Source organism: Temnothorax nylanderi, unplaced genomic scaffold, assembly GCF_030848795.1.
Source record: "Temnothorax nylanderi isolate EJ_2023f unplaced genomic scaffold, tnyl_v1.0 TNYL_tig0001_pilon, whole genome shotgun sequence".
NCBI classification, from domain to species: Eukaryota; Metazoa; Arthropoda; class Insecta; order Hymenoptera; family Formicidae; genus Temnothorax; species Temnothorax nylanderi.
In genome coordinates this window covers 2554514-2576745 of record NW_027249063.1, presented here as the reverse complement: position 1 = coordinate 2576745, position 22232 = coordinate 2554514, and the positions used below count along the sequence as shown (strand labels likewise).

Genomic DNA, 22232 nt, shown 5'->3' with positions numbered 1-22232 from the left:
AAATCAAGTTTATTATTTCAATATTATTATCGTTTTATTGTCACTTCGGTTATCCACCATTATTGTCTAGACAAACACATAGTACTTTAAGTCGTAAAGTTAAAGAGAAGTCGACAAAGACTTATATGTCATCCACAGTAATGATAGACCGATGAGATGCCATGACATCGAGCGTATTTCGATTGTATACGTGCAATACCATACATGTTACACAACGACGTTTCTAACAATATTTAAATGAGATACAATGGAGACTAGGATGAAACTGAATTCGCGTTATCGCCATCGAGCTCGCAAGCTCTGAGCACTAATCTGGCATTTACACCGTACATATGTTACTACGCTCACGGAGATTATTTCCTTGGCTTCGTCGATTTTGCACGCGGGTGTACGAACGATCGAGATTCTCACGGCCGTAGTTATAGGATTTTGAAAAGAAAATAACGAAAATGGCAATGAGACAACATTCGTGAACGAGGGACGAGGATGGCACCGCGAAATGGTGCTCTACATTTAAGTTACATGACAAATGTCTGTCACCTTCTTTGTTTCCTGTTTTAAAGTCTTTGAACGCTTCCGCGACTGCAACGTTTTTAATCGGATTCATCATAAAAAGGACATTCATGTAATAATGCTATTTGTAAAAATGGAAATCGTCAAGTTAAGTATATATTTTAAGTTTTATGATCCGGTTCTAAAAGAGACAAGAGATAAAAGAGAGAAGTATGTAAATTAATAGATATACATTTCATATTTCCCTTTCCTTTAATAAATCCTTTTCCACGTAAACTCCAAAATTGTAAAAAAAAAAATTACAAGTTGCTTTATTCTTCCAACGAAGTAATAGTCATACTTAGCGTCAAGCAAATATGTTTTTTTAAGCAAAAAACAAATGTAATATGAATATATATTCGTTGCACATGGCTTTTAACACCACAAGTACCTAAAATCACACGACAAGGAAACTATTGATCGTAACATGGTGAGAAATATCTGGAGAATAACGACAAGTTTTCTCGATTATCTAATGTGATCGTCGACGTCGTATCGTGTTTCGCAATTGCGAGCTACTCTATTTGCGAGCAACGCACCACTTTTTGAACACTTCGACGGCGATTTACGCTTTCGCTAAGTAACAGTCGCCTAATTAACTCACGCGAATTTTTATCCTCTTTTCTTTACGATCTTACGGTTTCGCCGAGAGCGTCGGCGTGTAAAATATTTCGATCTCGCAATGATTTATCGGTGAAGCCCGAGCTAAATAACAATCATCAAAGCAACGTACAGCCGCAACTGCGCTCGTTTAAATGGAAAGCGTCGGCGGAATAAAATATTTCGATCTCCCGATGATTTATCGTTAAATTAACGGTCAAGTTGGTTCCTCTCGTTCCCTCCTCGTTTGTTCATATCGTCGCGAACGACGAGAAACGAAAGGATCGCGAGGTATTGCTCGATGAACCGCCCGAAAGTAATTTATCAATGATATCGATATTAAGCGATCGCTAATGATCGCAGACCAATGCCAAATCCCGAACCGTGAGCCGACCGATCGTTGTTACATATTATTGTTATTCCGTCGATCAAGGATATTTCTCGCCTTGCTGCGGAAGATACGAATTACAAAAGTCACGGCAGATACGTTTGCTATACATCGACATTAGGAGGAATATCGAGATGTACAAATATCAAGAGAAACGTGAGTGCTCACAGAAATTCGTAAATTTAGAGACTATCGTTGACAAAAGCCCTTTTACATAACATCCAGAACATCCAAAAACTTGTAACTGCGGAGAAAAGATTTTTTTATTTCTTACTTATTTTAAGCGAGAGAAATCTGTCTGCGAATTGATATCTCTTTTTATTAGACGTACGCTTTCCATATAACGGTTTAAAATATGTTCAGTAGAGACGGCACATTTAACGCGTCACATTAGGATTATTTTTAAGAGAGAAATCTGTTTGCGAATTGTTGTTATCACCTTTTTAGACGTACGTTTTTTTTTTTTACTTTTTTTGTATAATGGTTTAAAATATCTGTTCGACACAGACGGCACATTTAAGGCGTCACATTAGGATTACGTGAATTATTGTCGGCGAGCAGTAAGCTTATTGTCCATCGACGGATCTTTCGATCAGGATCGTGCGAAGAGAAAACTGCGCTCGGGGCGTAGGATAAACTTGGCGGTCCTCCTTTTGCAGTCAAACAAAAGTTAAATTGTTAGAATAGTTTTTGGCGCCAAATCGTCAGGGGTCTGGGCCTCTTTCGCTCTCTCCTTCCCCTTCGCACGGCCCTGTTTGCGACCAAGATCAATTCTTCTCAATAAGTCTGTAGACTGATTACATTGCGTGACGGACTTCCTCACTTCCGTTCCATCGTTCCTAATTCCGATTTTCTGATCTCAATTTCTTTTTTCAACAATTTTTTTCATATTATTATTATTATTCGCTGATAGATTATTAATTGAGAGATCATTATTTAATCATTGATGATTGAGATATATAATATATTATATATATTCGTAGAGATATCTACCGTTGACAAGGGATGATCAGTGGCCAGTAAGGAAGGACGTCAGACTCAAGATCCAAATATTTACATTCGTTTTTACCCTCACTCCCCTTACGGTTAGGTGAGTTAAAACGCGTGAGTCCGATGTAATGGAATTTGTACGGCGTCGCGTCGTCGCCCCGGGACGAGCAGCGAAGCGAGGGTTTTTACATGGAGTGGGACGCGACGCGGGAGTTCGACGTCCGCAGGAAGTTATCGATGTCCGGTAACAGGAACCTCTGGAAGCCATGTCGACAATCTCCGTGGAGGGACTGCAGGTAGCGGGCTTTCGGGGTGAAGATCGGTCTTAGCGACCGAGCCGACGCGTTGGGGGTGTAGTTGGACGAGGACCCATCTGCGGAATCCTCCCTGAAATTCATTTGCGCCCTCGTTACGTCTCGCAGAATGCCGCACGTACGACAGCCACACACAATGGGATCAATTCTAAACAACACGCAACTAATCGATAGCGCGCGGTGCTGATATAGCGTCAGCACGGGCACTTATCTTACGGAAACAATGACAGAGAAAAGTTGATAAAAACAAATGTTCATTCATGCACACCAGCTGTTAATTGTTTATATAAGATTTCAATTTTTTTTCTATAAAAATGCTTTTCTTTATAGAAAAAAATTACGAAGAAGATAAATATCCAGGGTGCTTCAAAGAAATATTAACACTTATATGAATGTAATTTTTTTAAAGAAATAGAACTGATAACACAAGTAACAAATATATTTTGTCTTCAAAGAGTCTTCACTCGTTCACCGTTATTGTTAATACACTACTCTTGGAATCTTCTCTAGATGATCACATTTGTAATTTTCTGTCAAAGATCTTGCACATTTTCATGACGGTGAACAATGAAGACTCTTTAGAGACAAAATACATTTGTTACTACGATATCTTGTGTTATCGATTCTGTTATCGATAGCACAAGTCAGTGTTAACACTTTTTTTGAAGAACCTTGTATAAACAGCATAAAAATTTGCATTAATTAATACGATTATCCGACATTTTTCCCATTTTTTTAGATAAGTCTAATTTGATGATTCCAGAAAGATTCCGATAGCGCAGGAACTTTCAACGTATTGAACAGCTAATACCAATGTAATACACAGTGTCCTTCAGCAATGGTTTTTAATCCCGTCTGTCGATTACACGAGTTACCACTTGGCTGAAAAATCACGTCGCTCGGATCATTAAAATAAAAATAAAACGACATAAAAACCATTCCGATGTAACACTGCACTTTTGAATGTATCTAGAAAAATGCCGCATCACGCGGCACTCATGGTTCCCAACAGTTGAGTCAAGTGATAGTTCGAAAGCTGTAAAAATATATAGAGAGGTAAAAATTCCCGAATATAAATCACACCCTTCGCCGTTCGTGATTTTTCAACGATTAAATTAATATTTTTGGAAGGGTAAAATTTAATTAACGTTGGGAACCATTCGTTAAGACATTGAGAATTACTAATTAAAACACCGAATCAACGTGGCAAACTATATACACCGATTCTACGCCGTCTAATCGTCTAACATCGATCTACTGTCAACGCTCTAACGATCTAATATATATATAGCCGCTAGTCTCTAACAGCGAGACACTATACATCGAGACATTGTTACACCCAACTACCGTAATGAGTCCCGGGGTTGTATCGTGGTGGTGGTGGTAGTAGTAGTAGTAGAAGAAGAAGACACAATTGGAGAACATTTTGTTTTGTACGTGGGTGATTTTGTAGATGGTGGTAGGTGGTTGTTGGTATTTGGTGGGTTATCATTGACGTGACGTGACGTGGCTGATAGATCTGTCGTTACTGGCACACACACATAGATATGACATATTTTCTCAGTCTGCAGGTAGAGCTCTACTTGAGTTTACACAGGTACTGGCGAAAACGTGGTTGACATCACACCGAGGTAGGAGAAGAGGAACAACGGCGAGAGGGACAACGGAGAAAGAGTGTGAGACAGAGAGCGGCTGCCTTAACGGCCTGACCTTTCGACCAGATATCGCGGCGACCGAGAGAATCGTGGCGCACGGAACGACGGGAGCCAGCCGAGGCGTGCGAGGGCCCCGATATGTCTCTTACTCGGTTGCAATACTTCAGGGTAGCTCGAGTCGGCCGGCACCTCCGGCGCGGAACCTGTTCTCGACAGAGTTATGGTTGACAACAGACGGTGTCGACTCGTCGCAGCGCAAGCTCACTTCCCTACGCTCATCATGGAGTTTTGCTAAACGCGCGGCGGCGCGCCATGGATGCGTCGCGGGTGCGAAGGGAAAAAAAATGTGATTAACGCGGATCCTGGCTGGCGAATCAATCAGCCAATTTAAATATTGATCGGCAAAAGGAAGGAAAATACCAAAATTGAATTTTACCCACGTGAAATGGAAGCATCCTTGCGCAATGAATCATCCGCGGTGACGCTATGACATTTGAAATCGATAGCCTTCTCTTGCGTTACAAATGTTAAAATAAGATTTACGAGATTTCCATAAATTAATACCGACCAAAATGTCACGTTTCACACGTATCAGAGACGTATGTAAAATAAATTCCCGCGGGATCTCTCCCGTGGATGAATATGAACCGTAATGTCGCGCGCTCGCGCGCGCGCGCTCCGGAATTTACTCACCCATGAACCTTTTCTCCGCGTTCGGATAACGATCGGCTAATTCCTCGAGCATGTCCTCGTAATCGAACATGTTGGTGTTCTGCACGACGGGCAGCGGGTACTCGTCGGAAAAGTCGATCTGTCGTTTGTGCCTCGTTTGCGAGGCCGCGGCGTCGATCCTCCTGTTCGATCTGTTCTTCGCCCTGCTCTCGTCGAGATCCTCCGAGACGCTGAAGGGGGTGAGCCAGTTGCCGGCAACATTCGCCTTGGCGTCGTTCCCGTTGCCTTGCCTGATGAGCTGCTGGAGGTCCAAGGGCTCGCTGTGCGTCTCGCGGTCGTCGCTCAGGGATCTCCCGTGACGGTTGAGCACCCGGACGATCAGTCTGCCTGCCGCGCTGCCGCCTCGCTTCGCGTAACCGGGCCAGTCGGCGTTTCTGGCCAACGAAGCGATGCTGCGCTTACCCTCGTCGTATCCGCGGACCGGATAGCCACCGTTTCGCGCCAGCGAGCCGAGATATCGTTTGCCGTAGGGCAGAGCGGAGTCCCTGGCCAGCGCGGCGAGGTTCCTCTTACCGGTCTGCGGCAGCATGGAGTCTCTCGCCAGAGAAGCGACGTTCCTCTTGCCGCCCTGAGGCAGGATGCTCTGCCTAGCCAGGGAGCCGACGTTCCTCTTGCCGCTCGGTAAACCGTATTCGCGAGCCACCGAGGCGATGTGACGTCTGCCCGTAGGTAATGCGAAGTCCCGCGCCAGGGAGCCGACGTTACGTTTGTCTAACGGATACTCGGCCACTTCCGGGTCCAGCTCGGCCAGGTAGTCGTAAATCCTGGGCGCTCGTCGACGGTACTCGTCGTCCAGCAACTCGCGCACCAGCTCGTCCACATTGCCGCTTAATTCGACAAATCGATTAATTCGGGTGACTGAATGCATGGACACGTAATTTTCTTATAGTAATAAAATTTTCAAGCATGTTTAAATCACACAACAATACCAATCTGTTTTATCGTTAATCTAACGTTAAATTGAATAATATTAATTTTAAATGTACAAATAATATTCTAAGACTTGAATTAAGCGACGTCTATAAGAAATTACTGCACGAAATCAGATTAGTTTGTAAGTGATGGATTTTGTTATAACGCACTAAAGATCTTATTACAAGTCGAAATCCATTTGTCACATTATTATTTAAATTTGTAAATACATTACTAGCACGTACACCTTGCTTGGTTCGTTAGCTTCTTTTATCTCCTCTGCTAATAAAATTTTTAATAATATAAAATTAACGTGAAATTATTACAAAATTATTTATTTATAACGATGGTCAACAAATTATTAAAATATAATGATTTCTAACTTTCTCATTTAGAAATCGCGGCATCTCTTCGTGCGGAGATCAATTATTTCCTGTTCAGAATTGTTAAGTTAGGCGTTCAGAAGTCGGAAAGGTCAGAAAATATTGTATACCTTGAAGAGACGCTTCTCTTCTCCTCGTCATCGCTGTCGTCCTCGCGCTCGTTTGTGGTGGCCGGCAGATCGCCGTTCTTGGCCAAGATAGCGAGACCGCGTTTTTCCGATTCGGGTATCAGGTCCCGCGAATCGACCTCCTCGCTGTCGTCGAGAAGACGTCCGGGAAATGCGGGCGGCTTATGAGTGCGCGCCATGACGCTGAGATGTCCACGTAACGCCGGATCCCTGAAGAGCTCCAGGTAAACACCGCCGGGTATACAGATCTCGTCGTCGTTCTCCTCCGAACTGAGAGCCTTCAGATGAGCCATGTCGTCATGGTTCTTCGCCTCCTGAATAATCCTCGCCGTCCTCGAGTACGCCGCCAGATTCGAGTTGACTTCCGGCAAACGCATCAACGCTAGGAAGATCTTCTTTGGTATGCATTGGCTGCCTTCCTCGTCCTCGCATGTCACCTGGAGCGAGTTATGGATCGGTCACGGATCAATGAGTCTTCTTTGCGTGTTACTTTTTGAGATAAAAAGAACCCAGCATTTATATTCATTTCCTTAATGTTCTTTTCTATCTTTTCTTTTTTATCTGGTATACACATCGATATATAATTACGGCTGCGGTCCATTTGATGTTACAAGTGCTTCGAAGCGTTCTTTTTCTTCTTCTTTCTTCATTGAAAGAAAGGAGAAGAAGAATGCTTCGAAGCATTTGTAGCATCAAATGGACCGCAGCCTACATCGTCGATATATAATTATATGTGATGATAATTAACGTATGTGATAATGATATATTATATGATATAAAATATTATCGGCGCTTACATAACTGTTAATCACATCGCAATAAATTTCGATAATAGAAATAACGTAAGAAAAGTACGGAAATAGAAATATCTGATAAATCAGGACATTTGTCTGCGGCATCGTCGAATTTGTCGATTCCCGTTACACAATTTCATTAGATTTTCTAACAGATACGTTTCTAAAGAACGACGAAGCCTAATATCACGCATGAGTATGCCCTAGAGAATATCGCGTAAATACACGTTACACTCCAGTTGGAGCTCACGAACTGGAGCGCCCAAAAAATGCGCACAATAAAATGCAGGAAGGATCGATGCCTTTTTGTATTTTATTGGACATCTCGAAAGCGGTAGATTTCCGGGTGATTTGCTCTCTCGCTGACAGCACGATATCGTTTTCGTATTATTCTTCAACTGCCGCGCACAATAAATTGACAGTTTGCGACTTTATTAAAATCAATAGCTTAAAAGTCATTTTATCTCCGCCTTCCTTGATTAAAATAAAAATAAAAATCTTGAAGTACTAACATTATATTTGTGTGTGCGTAATAATGCAATATAATATAATATAAATTTCATGCTGAATTTAATTTGACGTGAATTTCAATTGCGTACAACACACTCATCAGCATTTAATGTTAAAGATCGTAAAAAAACATATTTGTACTGCGGAAAAGTTAATCGCCAAATTAGTGGAGCAAATGGTGGATAAAGCTTATAAAAGCAGCTCGATAACAAAGCTCGTAGAATTTATTATGAGAAATAAAATACCGGCACGATCCGCTCGATGTTTCCGGCATTCCACTTCATTTCAATCCCCATTATTTCCACAACGCTCAAGGTAGCCAGGACGTTTATACAATCCCTGTTAAATCCTGTTTTAATCGATCGTCGTGAATCCGAGTCACGTGCACGTGGCTCGCGCAAGGCGGCCGTCACGTTTTGACATTAATTTTTCAGGGAGAACGTGACGGCACCGGCGCGGCGCGATATCGCCGACTATGATTTGCGTCCACGTGGATTTATGAAAATTCGACGAGATATGAATCGTATTAATCTGGTACATAATATGCGAAATACGTGCCAGCTGTGTTATAATTATACGATCGTCAGGGATGAATTAAATGCCGCGACACGCCGCGTTTATGATCGCGGATATATTACACTGTAGTTTACGGGGAATACGACGCGGAGCGAGAATGATGAACGGAATATCGCGGTTCGCGAAGCGCTGAAAATGCGTGGCGTTTGACGTCTGTCGTTAGAACTCCGTGATGTGCGTTATCAGCATTTTTGTGCGTTATCAGCATTTTTGTATAGGTTTTGCAATGGTAATAAATTTTTTATTGCGTTCTATAAAATCCGTATCTTTCAGTATAGGTGGCGATATATAGATTTGAGAATAATGACTGATATACATGTGTCTTTTATGGAAGAATTAAAATTTTACTGAATATTTCAACGAACTTTTATATTATTCTACGACGAAAAAAAATATAGAAAATTATAATGCACAATTAATATGCTTAATAACGATGATTTATTTTACTCGTTGTATTAATTTACACTAATTACACTAATTATAGTGATTTCATTTGAGATTTATAAACGTCACAGATATTATATGATATTCTGATTTAATTTACACCAGCTCCGAATATTACGTTAGTTCCAATGGAACTGACTCAAAGTACCCTCGCAATATTATAGCTTCACGTAAACTCTGAAACGGTTTGCAAATTTCGGTCAGATGTTGTTGACATTAACTGCGACATCATATGCCTTTGTGGGCGTTTGATAATATCCTTTGAACATGAAAGCGTACGCGTTGCACATTGAATATATGATTCTATATGCCGTCAAAATATTTGACACTGTGATAAAGAAATTATCATATTTTAGAGCGCGCTCCTAATTAAATAGAAATAGAAGAACGATATCGGAGAATAATAATAATATCAGAGAAATCAAACATTTCTCAATGAAAACAGTTTATACGACAGAATCAGTAAAACTGTCACGAGTCAAGGGAGATCGTTGATAATTGAAGCTGATTGATATTGAGATTGATATATACAAATAAGATACGAGGATAAACAATTATTTTGGTACAATGTAATTTTGAAATATCTGTCACCGGCCCATAACGTAATTAACATTATTACGGCGCTAGATTGGTGACGCTTCAAGCCCAATTTCGGTGATGCGCATGACGTCAAGGCTTGCATATGATAGCTACAATTATAACGCACGTCTGCGACCAGAAGGCCATGTGACATCTGTAGTACATTTTACAGCGCGAATACTAAATTTAAACAAACTTCGATATTCACGGAAATTGAAATAGTTTTTCCATGCCGTGTGGTATATTCGAGACTTTTGAAACGCAAAATATCGAATTACCAGGCGAAATAAATTTCAAAAGAAACTTCTCCACAACACTAGATGTAAATGTCAGGTAAACTTTGTCAGAATGTTTGAAATGTTTGATTTAGTTGAGTCTCGGGCAATAGTTTAGTACGCCGCTAAAGAAGAAGTTCGCATATAAACCTGTCAGAGATAAAGAAAATTTACACTCGAGAAAGGATCTATGAAGTTTGTTGCAGAAAAACCATTAACACACAGATAGAAAAATCCATTCTTCACAGCTCAGTTTTAAGAAGATATAATAATTCAATATTTTCTATGTACATTTATACGGAACACCCATACCCCATACGGCACCTGCTGCGTTCTGCGTTTCATATCGTACAATTTTGCTTCTGCATATGAGAAACGGACTTACGTAGCAGAAACATACGTACATTTGCGGAAATTTGACTGTCCAGCTGCAGTAATTTTTATCTCGTTTATCGTCCGTTATTCACGTTCTCTTTAACAAAATCTCCTTCAATAATATTGACCTTTATATAATTATATTTCCGATAATAAAATACATTAAAATACCACAATTTATGCCTATTTAATCAAATAAGCTTTATTTATTATTATTGAAGTTGATACTAAATTATTTGCAAAACGCTCACGAATTAATTTGCATAGTATGCAATACGAAAATTCCACCTCGCGCCGTTAATGAAGTAAATGTTTAATTATTAGCTCACTTGCGGGGATTGTTCCGCTCCGCGAAAGGTCATAGGATAATTTTCGTTCGTACGCAGGAAAGTGTTACGGCAGATCACGGCCGGGCCGTGTTTCATTAAACCCTTCCGCCTCTTTGATGCATGTTAAATCGTGTAGTCCTTGGCCAGTGCGACCAAATTGAATTCCTAGGGAAACTACACCATGGCTTATCCCGTAATGAAAACCCACGTTCCGCCAATTACATCATGCTGAATACTAGGTATTAACTTCCTCGATAATCTAGCCGAAATTCTGCTCTCGCTCTTGCGAAACGCGTGACAGGATGTTGAAATAGCATGGATCCGAATTAGCAGCTGAACTGAAAGTTGGTGCGCAATTTTTGTGACTGCATGCAAAATGTATACCTTATTATTTACTTGCGTACCAATACATATGACATAAATCATCAAAAAATCATACACAGTCGACGGAATACGTGACAATTTCATTTCATATGATATTACATGTACGCAAAACTCACGGCCACTTATGCGAAACATCGTTTTAAATCGCAAATTTTTATTTTAATTTTATTTCTCACTGGAAAGAGAGTTATTCGTAATTAAAAGTAATTGAAAAACCGAAATAATCGATTAAATAATTAAGATAATCAAGATTATTGTACAGATATTGTACAGATTTCTCTTTAAAAGCGACTTTATCATGTTATAACGAGAAACTCAATTTACCGATCTTTTCGAGCGAAGCAATTTAGTGATACAGATATTTCTGTTGAATTGTCCTTCCGATGTGCCTTCACCAAGACGCACGCTATCGGCAAACTCTCTATCTATAGCTCTTCGGGAGATAGAATTTTCTCCTGGCATCTGTGAGATCATCGAGCGCAATATTCGAATACTTTGGCAGCTTGCAAGGACCCCTTACGGAATGAGGCAATGTAAATTCTTGCTGTCTTGTATAAATTTGGTTGTAAAAGTATTCAATCGCCCATCTTTTCCCGTTCGGGTGTCTCCTGAACAGATGTTCCCGTTCCTCCTTTCCCTCTGCTCCACCTTCTGTGCCACGTCTTTGCATTTAAGTTAGTTTATTGGCAAAGTAAACGTTTTTAGAAAATTTAGTTCTCGATGTAACCGCGCCGCATGAATTCCGTAGAGAAATATCGGGAATCTGGCGGACCCATACATTCTGAGAGGTATTTTCTTCAACGGAAATATGTGGATTTGCTTGATCCCCGGCTAATAAAAATCTCTCGCTTGTCTCAAATGACGCACGAAATATTATCGATGGCCATGTAATACGAAACGTCGTTGTATGAAATTATTAGCAATCTTCCTTCTTTGAGTACTAAAAAATGAGCCTTAGGAAAAATTACGTTATTAGGTAACGTTATTTAATAATCTTGAAGTGCATATTGTGGGTATTGAGATAATAACAATAGATTATTTCGGTAAATTTTTAAATATTTTTAATTTAATATTTAATATTTTTAATAGCTCTTTCCAGAGAAATAAAATTCAAATTAAAATTTGCGATTTAAAATGATGTTTAGGATAAGTGGTCATGAGATCTGCATACACGTAATATTACATAATATGAATTAAGATTTAAAACAGAAAAATAAAATATAAATATAAAATATATAAAATATAAATTATAAATTTGTTATACAATTACACATAATAAATATTTATCCGGAGATTGCGTAGTCATATCATTTTGCACGCATGCTATATTTTCTACTCAAAATTGTCTTTAATAGGGAAGCTTTGCCGACCAGCAAATTGCAAACTGCACAAAATTTATCCGCGAAAGAATTGTAAACACACAGGCGAAGCGCACTTAAATGGGACGCAATGGCGAGTGACAAAGTGTTTTCCGATTTGTCGATGCCACATCCAACGTGCGTCACGTTACAGATACGTTCTTTTATGCGGCATGAAGAACGCATTTGTATTCTTTCGATATAGCCCCTTTTTTACGGGCGATTTACAGCTGCGTTCTGTAAGTTTTACTAGTATAGTCTATATGGAACTTCGAACGAGCAGTTACGTGTGCCTATTTGACAAATGAAAACCTCGTAGTTTTGCAAGAACGACGAATCTGAGGCTCGCCATACACGGTTGATAAGCAGATACGAGGAGACTTTTGATACTCGAGCGCGCTGGGACTCTCGAGAAAGTTTTTATCGTTGTTGACCGATGTTACATGCATTCGCACTTGCCCTGCAAATCGTATTTGAAGAGAAAGCGAAACCTCTTTCCTCGATTCTTCAAAAAGCCAGACGTGTTTTTTTTCTTCCAACGCATGTCTCGCAAAATGTTATCGAGCATTCTACTCGCTGTTGTAAATACAATTTGTTTAACGAAATGAAAACCCCGTAAAGAGAATTAAAAAATGCCATGTTTCATAAGAAAGTGCAGTCATTTATTAATATTTTACTTAATCAAGTTTTCCTTCAATTATAAAAAATGCTAATTAATTACTATATAATGCATACTCAAGAAGTGTTAAATTAAAAATGCAATTAACTCGGGAAATGTTTCACCAGAGATCTTTTTAACTTCGTCTTCTACGAGTCTCAGTGCAGCAAAAACATCTTTTACAACAAAATCGCTTCGGAGCACCTTGTTACTAGGACACTAAGCCGTCCGCACAACACAATTTTCACAAATTATCCCCGGAAAATGTGTAAGAGAATATATTATGGTAACTTTGGCATATTTAAGTCGAATTACAGCTGTTTGTCTGAGAGTTTAGAACACCGAGCTGGAAAATCAACGCGAAGCTATAACTTTAATAACATTCGCGATAATATATACCGCTGCATTGGATGGTGAGTCACTCGATCGACGTATTATAACTACCGTTAGTTGAGCTAATCGCATTATCAAAACTTGCGTGCGTATTCAAATTTGCATCGGACCAGTCTAATCGCGCGCCGCGATGTATTCACATGCCGGCACTACCAGTCCAAACTGACACAACGCGATCTATTTGTATCACTTATACTCTTTGCGACACGTGCGCCACGTGCAACACCGCGTCTCGTTATCAGAAACCATAATTCGTCTCGATTCTATGTTGCGTTTTGCTCTATTTTCATCCGACACGGCAAAAGTCTCCGCAAATGTGTAATCCAATTTATTTCCATAATGCAACCTTAAAGCCCCTTGCCCAATAGGCGATAGCGACAGCGACAGGTATACCTTTGTCGGCAACTTTGTCGCTGTCGCTATCGCTATCGCTATCGCCTATTGTGCAAGGGGCTTTACCCGAGCTTTTTATTCGAAGAATGTGCCACGATATATGTATGTCACGTCACTTTCTCGTGACGTAACCGAGATTATAAAAGAGATCACGTCGCTATATCAATGACTCCTCCGTATCGTCCCACGCGTGGACGTACGAAGTTCGGAGCCGGCTCGTTTTCCGTGAACAGGGGTGATTAACGAGGCGGCGGCGTGTAGGCATCATTTTCTCGGAAATGGCACAAATTGTACGGCGAAGGGTCCTCTCGATGACAGATCGCTCGAAAAATATTTGGCGCGATTGACCGAGCTTGACAAAAAGGGACGGTAACGATGTGGGTCGCCCAAATGATGTAATCGTGTCTTTCATCGATTTTGCGTTTCTATTTTTCGTCCACGACTTTTGCACCTAAACGAGCAGCCGGGAGAAGGAAGGCCCCCGAGTCCCCTTTATGCTTTATATCGCGCGATTGATGTATCGATGATCGTGACTGGTCATTTCCATTCCGAAGACAGTTATATCCATCAACGCCACGCGTCGGGGTGGTGGTCGACTTTTAATGGTATCGCCAAAAATGTACCGAGAGAAGCTAATAAAAGTGACTCTCGGGTAAAACGAATCCGTGGCATTAATATCTTTCGCAAATTAGATGGAAATAGAGTGGCAGAAACAAAACGAATCTCCGTGCAGGCATTAATATCCCTTCGCAAATTAGATGGAAATAGAGTGGCAAAAACAAAACTCGCGTGATGAAACGCAAAAATACGAATTACCGAAATTGTCGATCCAGATACTATTTCAGGAATTTTCGACCAAGCGTTAATTAACTATATATCAATTGAAAGCCCTTTCGGTCTGGATTACGAGATTTCTAAATTAGGAGACCTCCATTTATACGTGCCATTTGAGCCTCGTTCGTTCGTACGAGGCGTCGCGGATAAACTTCCTTTTAGCGGCACGGGACGGTGCAAGCTTTCAGTTAATTAAGGGGGACGATTTGCGGCGTAAGATTCACGAATTAAATTAAAAATCTATCCAGATGAAACAATTTGAACGACGAATCCTAGCGAGCGTGTGTTGCGAGATCCAATAGAAGCGTGAAAAAATTGTCTGAAAAATATCAGCGTTCGAAATATATTATTTTTTTATAGAGAAGAAGAAATTTTATGAAATGTTATATGTCTTTAAGAGCAAATTTATCGCTGGTAGTATTAAATTATCGTTGAATATTGGCTTCAATTTTTATCGCGCTACTAAGATATAAAATGCACCGATCTCTAACAAGTTCACTATCGTTTTTTCAGTAAAATCGGAGCAGGCAGCAGAACGGCAACTCAAACGGCACATGCGACAACGCCGTATAAAAGAACCGTTATATCACCGAGATTTCTCGTAAAACGCGGGCGGGAGCTTCGAAGAACGTAGAGTACATCTGTTCGGCAAACGACATTAATCTTCCACGAAAGTTGCACCTCTTTCGAACGACAACGAGAGAATTACGATATCTCGCGGCTAAACGCGCGATCGATACGCGGTGTATTATGATCGACGAGCCACCCGGTATCGCGCGGTAAACTTAATCACGCGCGCACAGGCCTCCTTTAATCACTTAAGCCATTTATTACGCTCGGCAACTTTAATCATCCATTTAAAGTTTACCGCCGCGCGTAGAGACACTCGTGTCCGACCCGTGTGACGGCGGCAACGTCGAATTCGCCGGGCAAATGACGAATTCGCGGATAGTCGTATATCACGCGCGTGAACTCGACATCCGCGCAATTAGTACGGGATAATTGTAATTTAAAGATCGACGTAATCGGAACAGCCGGAGCGACTCGAGCGTCACCGTGTCGCGTTCCGTATTGTCGGCGCGTCCGCGGAATATTGATATAATCATGTCGAAACGAATTCGCTCGCGCGCAAACTGCATGTACAATTAAATACACGTGTTTCGGGAAGGCTGTGCATCTCTGTTATTTATCGATAGTTTTGTCATTCGTCATTGCGAACGGTGATGCTGCGAATGGCGACGATAAATCACGCGACGCACCGCGAGCGCGGGACGGGCGCGTTTAGTTGATAACAAGTGCCGCGTTATGCATATGTGTATACATGATTAATGTTTCGCGTCGCGCGAATCAAACTTTCTAATTAATCCGCAAGCTCGAACGTAATTGTTCGCGCAGTGACATTCGTTCGCCGCTTCTTCGCATTTCGCGTGAGCGCGATCCGTTTTGTCGCATGACGGACATTTATTGAAAATTTTTTACCCGAAGCTGCCGTTTATACCGCGAAAGGCAGACTCAAGGTGTCGAGAGAGCGCAAAGTCCAATAAATTTAGAAAGCGCCGAGCCGCGCGCGCGATGCGAACAATTCTGAATTCGATTTGCATAGAACCGCGTTTGCTCTCGTTTGCTTTCGTCACGACCGCGTAGAAGGGAAATTACTGATCGAAGATATACACAGGACTCGCAGATACCCAGAATCGAAGAAGACCTTCGCACTGATTACGGCTGAATTCGACGATGAAATGATCAGACACGTCCTGCAAACAGGATGCTCTTCGTTCCTCGAATTCCTCGCTCATAAATATTTAAGACGCGCATCGGAAAAAAATGCGTAATTTAGAGAATTGATAAAGTGGTCTTTCGATCTTGCTGAATTTGTGAAAACTTGACTGACCCATTTCATTCTCTCTAGACAACGTACGAAATATTTAAATATTTAATATTTAATATTTTAATATACACTGTACATTAAAGAAAAGATGTATCTTTTACAAGTACATCTTAAATAATCGCTAAGAAGATTCATATTCCGAGAACTTTTGATGAATAGAATTTATTCTACAATTTAAAGTGAGATTTTTGGGAATGACAATAAAATTTAAAGTGAGATTTTCGGGAATAATAGAGCTCGAAGAACAATAGGAGAAATATTACGCGAGAGCTTTTGGAGCAGCAGTGAGCATGTTACGCTCGGTCTGACCACAGCCGTCTTCGACTACTTCGAGTGGAACGACACGGAATGCGCCGCGCTGCGGATTCTCGTTCGCGAGGATGAGGACGTAACGCACAAGACGAAGAGCTCTCGAAGTTCCCAGAACTGTTTTGGGAACTTCAAATCGAATTGACTTTAATTATATTACGGCGACGTATACCAGACAAAGCGCGAGTGCTCTCAACTTCTCCAAGAGAGATAGACCAAGATTAACTTTATATGCTTAATCTAGCGTGCGCATTGAGTGTAATGGAGACGTACTATTGAGACTCTTGTCGATATCGATCTAATTTCTCGCGTCGTTTAACTTGCGAATAATTTCTGATCGATAAGAGAATAAAGAAGAAATAAAATATGAAGTTGAAAATTTGCATTTTGAGCTACTTGATGTATCACACGATAAAAGTGTCCCCACAATATCGGTTCTCTGTGTTCTATTTTAGGCAAGTGTTTAATTTTAAAGTTTGCATGTAAGAAAGACTATTCTTTGCGTATATATATATATACGATGCGCGAGTTATTGTGAGTAATAATTCGCGCTTTTCCAAAAGAGCCCTTTCAAGAAGATCGCGCCGTCTTCTCACAATGTAATTTGCACACGGACGCGCGTCACCGTGCACGTACGAAACACCTTCACTCGGACCAATTTCTATAGTGCATATAACACCACAGTGAAAGCCGCTGGCCTTTTGTTTTCGTCGATTAAGAACGCCCACTGCTATTTAAACCACCACAATGTGCGCAAGCTACATCATATATGTTTCGCCGCCAGTCTGAACGTTCGCGATATCTTGTAATATCTCATAAATTTATACTCGTCGTGTCAGTCGGTCTCTGACGAAACGTGACAGACTTCCCCCGCTTTCGCAACAGCAAAAATTTAATTCTAATAAACCGTATTTTAAACGAGATGTATTTTTAAATCCCATACACCTCGCGCAAATTTTATTTTAAATACGATGGAAGAAATGATTACAAAGCGGATATTGTATATAGGGTATATTATTATATCTCGCGGGGAGTACAATGAAATTTCGTTCTGCGAGTATTTTGCTGTTTATGATAAACCGGTGTGATGCCGGGAAAAAAAGTAGCCATTCTTAGGGAATTAATTAAATTCCACGTCGGAAATGTCGAGAAATGATCTCTTTGAAGAGCACGGCGCCCCGTACTTTGATCAATAAAACGCGCTTTGTGTAACGAGCCGTTAAAGACGTTTCCCATTCCTCTCGCTGCATAAAGAAGGCAACAGGTTTGACTCTCCACATCTTTACCATTGATGCAAACCTTCGGACCCTTTCTTGACGTGACATTTTCGCGACGTAACGTCCATTGTCGATCACAGAAGGGTAGAAGTAAAGTCTTCTTAGAAAGGCTTCGTCTAAAAGCGTTTTTTTAGGTCCTTCGTACGCAAGAACGCAATTTAATTTTGCGATGAATGCTTGTCAAAAAAACAATTTGCAGAAAAGCACCAGCTTTTTTAATGACGGCAATTTAATTTATAATTATGAATACCGAGCCACGACAAAGCTATATAATTACACAGGCTAAATAAAAAAATATAGATTTAAATTCCTAAAAATTAATATGCATGATTAAACGAGCGCAATGTGTTTCGACGACATATAATGATAGCATATAAGCGGCAGAATACACTTACTATGTGCATTTACTTTTGAGTTTTATACCACTCGAATAAAAATCCAAATAGCAGAGTGACGTCAAATGATGTATATATTAATAATGTCTTAAGGACATTTCTAACGTCAATAATATGTCATTAAGACGTCTTTAGATGTCATCCTGATATCTGGGAGTATATGTCATTTAAGATAGACTTTGATGCCAGATAAACGAAACACAGATTTCCAAAGGATACCAAAGGAAGGATAAATAGAGGCAAGATACCACTTTTAGAAATGAAAATGAAAAGGAGTAGTTTGGCGAGCGGCTTACGAAGTTTTTCTCTACGATGGTTTCTAGTTTCTAGTAAGCAGGGATTCCGCTCCCTAGACAAATTTACAGTGTGATATTAAGAAAGTTCAGTCGTACAAGACTAGCTCGACAGCCGAATCTCGGTCTTGCGGCTCGCCGTTCTGTTTGGCAAAGTATATTATGCGAACAGTCTGTCGCGGAGGTAAACAAAATAATGTGTCCCTATTCTCTGTACATTCGAAAATTATTAATCCACGGAATTCTTCGCTCAGCGTACAGAATACTCTAAAAATCAATGAATTTAATTTCGAGATCTTAAAATCACAATAGTTAATTACAAAAAAGATTTAATGTAAAACGCAGCGAAGATGCCTTTAAAATCGCTTCCAAATATCTCAAGGAATCGAACCGTAATTTCTTCGTTAAGTCGGAACTAAATTCTGATATCAAGACTTAGACATTTATTGAAATCGACAGTAAATATTTCCTTTGATCGTTGACCCACTTCTGGTCGGGAGGACATTTTTCAATTCCAAGGGGCTTTCGGTTCTCCCTCGGTCTACGCATCGTTAAAAGTGCGTGATTGAAGAAGAATTACAAGCACTCCCTTTTTTTCTCTCTGTATGCGAAAAACTGATAGAGTCTGTTTGCTCGCGCATAATCTGCCGTAATTAGAATACAAGTAGTAGCCAAGTATAGCTAACAAAGGATCGAGGAACTAATAAGAAGATTTATCTGATATTCTGACAAGATAAAGTCATACAATCTGTCGCAAAGTTGTTGGCATGTTACATTAAATTGTACATTTCCATTATTATCAAAAGAAGTAAAATATCGTAAAAGGGAGAGACAAAGGATACTTTGTATTTCAAGGTGTTTCTTAAATAGCTTGTGTAACAGAGATATTTTATATATCAATATAAAATTCTTTGTTAATTAAAAAAACGTTATTTACTTGGCCTTTTAAGTATTTCTAAAAATACTACTGCACACACGGACGATTTTAAAATCGCGAACTAATGCAACACGAATTGAACGTATTGAAAAAAAGCTCTCTGTGAAAAGCGTCTTTGTTTTCGAAATGGCTTTGGCGCTTTAAAACCAATTACGAGGGATCGCAATAAGCGAGGTCCGTTTCGTAACCGCGATCGATGGATCCGTTAATTTTTAGGGTTTTTAATTATACGCCGACGTATGTTCGACGGTATAATCCGTTCGAACAACCGATTCTCTTTGTCGGATTTGCCAAGCTCTTTAAAAGCATCAACGGCAGGATAGTCGTGCTGAATGCCAGCTTACATCCCGAGGATGGATCCTTGAATTTTCTATATTCGAACGGGAACATCCCCGACAAGTCGTGTCTCGCGAATTGTCTAAAAGTGCAAGCATTAGCCCGAAAAACTGGGATTTGGCATTATTCGAGATTCGTGTACGATTTCTACCCGATATTTTGAATGCACAAAGAGAAATGGGCGTGTACGCGCTCTCCCTTGTGCATCTTCCTTTCGACTATCGTCCGCTGTGGATGATGTACGCGCTTGTCTCTCGCCACCGGGTAGGTTCCTAAACTTTGTACGCGAAAAACGACGGGTATAACAATACAGCTGGTTGCGTAAAAATCTGACAAGATATGAGGTAACGTTAAAACGTGAGAGGCAAAGGAGATGGAAAATGTTTTCTAAAACCGCCGTACGCTCCTTATGCAAAAGGACCGTTATCCATTGCGTCTTTTTTTTATCTTAACGGGCTCTACAGCTCACGTCCTGTGAAACTGAGGGGTAAGAAATTTTATCTGCATTCCGGAATCATGTAAGTAACATGGGGTAACATTGACATTTTTTTATACGAGCTCCGTAATCTCATAATATTAAGCGACGGAGGATTTTATCTGCGTTCCAGTCAAACGAGCACGTATACAAATCGAACGTTCAACATTTTTCTTGTAATATATCTTTACATTCTTTCCGTGATATTTTTTTCTTACCGAGAAAGACACAATCTCGACGTATTTCAAATCTTGGGTCATATCGCGAATGTCTATCGTCACTCGCGCGAATTTTGGTCGCGAGGATGTAATTAATCGTTACGGAATTTCTCACAACAACTTGGATACAAACCGCAATAAAGCGACGCGAGATTGCAATTTTGCAAGTGCATACTCCAAGTGCCTGCTGAACATTCCTTTATCCGCAAGTACGTTGTAAACACGTTATTCGCTTGAAGCAATCGCTGGATTATCTCATCAAAGTCGGCCGAAAGGTCAGTCCAACGAAAGAAGACTGAATACTTAAAATGCGCATTGACTAAATTATTTTTTTCCGATTTAATTGAAAAAAAGACCAAACACATCGTATACCATGCACGTTCCTCCAAAAAATTAACACGAATAAAATATACGTAAATAAAATATACGTAACATATAGAGACTCAAAATATCCTTCATCAAACATGAATCTAAAACGTTTTACTTACTAAAAATCGAAATAGATAAAATAATGTTTATAATCAATTTTTATTTTAGATTCATGTTCACTTATGTATTATCGAACATGAATCTAAAATGTTTTACTCACTACAAGTCGAAATAGATAAAATAATGTTTATAATTAATTTTATTACTGAAGAAACAAGATTTCGACATAAATTCTAAGGAGCTATACTAAAGAAAGCTGTTATAAAAATATTTCTTTTACGTGAATTCCATTTTAACTGAAATTTAATTTAAGGATAGAGAGATAATGAACATTCTTTAAATTATTCTTCAAGTATTCAAACGTCAAAAACTATCTTAGTTCAACATTCTTCTGAAGAAAATTCACTCAATATCAAGAAGCGCGTAGGTGAAGGAAAAAAACGACGAATCTAAACTTATCCTTATCGTCAGATTGCACGGCAATTTCAAATATTCTCAATCGATACTTCGACAGAACTCTCTAATGTATAAAAATTATTTTATATCGCCTATTTAACCGTTTATTTAAATAAAATAAAGAACAGTTCCGGATTTTCAAGTCCGGCGTTACAGAGGCGAACGTATTCGCGTCGCGGGGGAAGACTGACAATTTCGCGAGGGACCACTCACCGCGGGCTGGCGAATCTCGTTGACAATGGAGATGTAGAGGAACAGGCTCACGAGGTAATTTCTGGTGAATCCCATCATCTTCTCGTTGGTGTGACGATCAGCTTGTCCTTCGCGACGCGGGCTCCCAAATGTGAGTATCGCTCTTCAGAACGTGTTGCCTCTTATATAGGGCGCGCTCCAGCCGGCGCAGGCGTTCACCATCCCCGAGCGTTCTCCTCGCCCCATAACGCGCCCCCACATACGATGTACGCGGGGGTGCGGTTTGCGGAGCGCTATTAGCGCATCATTCTATCTTTATCGCTCATCAGATATATGTAAAACAAGGAACGCATCCGCGACGTACGCCGTGGCTGACCCTTTTCTTCCTTTTTTTTTCTTCTTTTCCCTCATGGCCTCTAACAAAACATGATATCAATGAAACGGATATTCTGTACTCATCATCGTACGGAA

At 40.2% G+C, this 22232-nt stretch overlaps 1 protein-coding gene across 3 annotated transcripts; it reads right to left on the bottom strand.

Annotated features, from left to right (window-relative positions):
* Positions 1–8: 8 nt before the first annotated feature.
* Nplp1 (Neuropeptide-like precursor 1) lies at positions 9–21949 on the bottom strand. Of its 3 annotated transcripts, none has more exons than XM_071713334.1 (5): positions 21783–21937; positions 6637–7091; positions 5193–6058; positions 4555–4702; positions 9–2917 (listed from the first exon to the last, which is right to left on the bottom strand). In XM_071713334.1, the coding sequence occupies exons 1-5, from the start codon at positions 21858–21860 to the stop codon at positions 2716–2718; spliced, it is 1749 nt and encodes a 582-aa protein (XP_071569435.1). In that variant the 5' UTR covers positions 21861–21937; the 3' UTR covers positions 9–2715. The 3 variants fall into 3 exon arrangements, 2 of the variants coding, with proteins under 2 accessions (XP_071569435.1, XP_071569554.1); XR_011719125.1 differs by having other exon boundaries at positions 2781–2917; positions 4192–4702; positions 21783–21949; XM_071713453.1 differs by lacking the exon at positions 4555–4702 and having other exon boundaries at positions 2719–2917; positions 21783–21929.
* Positions 21950–22232: the final 283 nt, after the last annotated feature.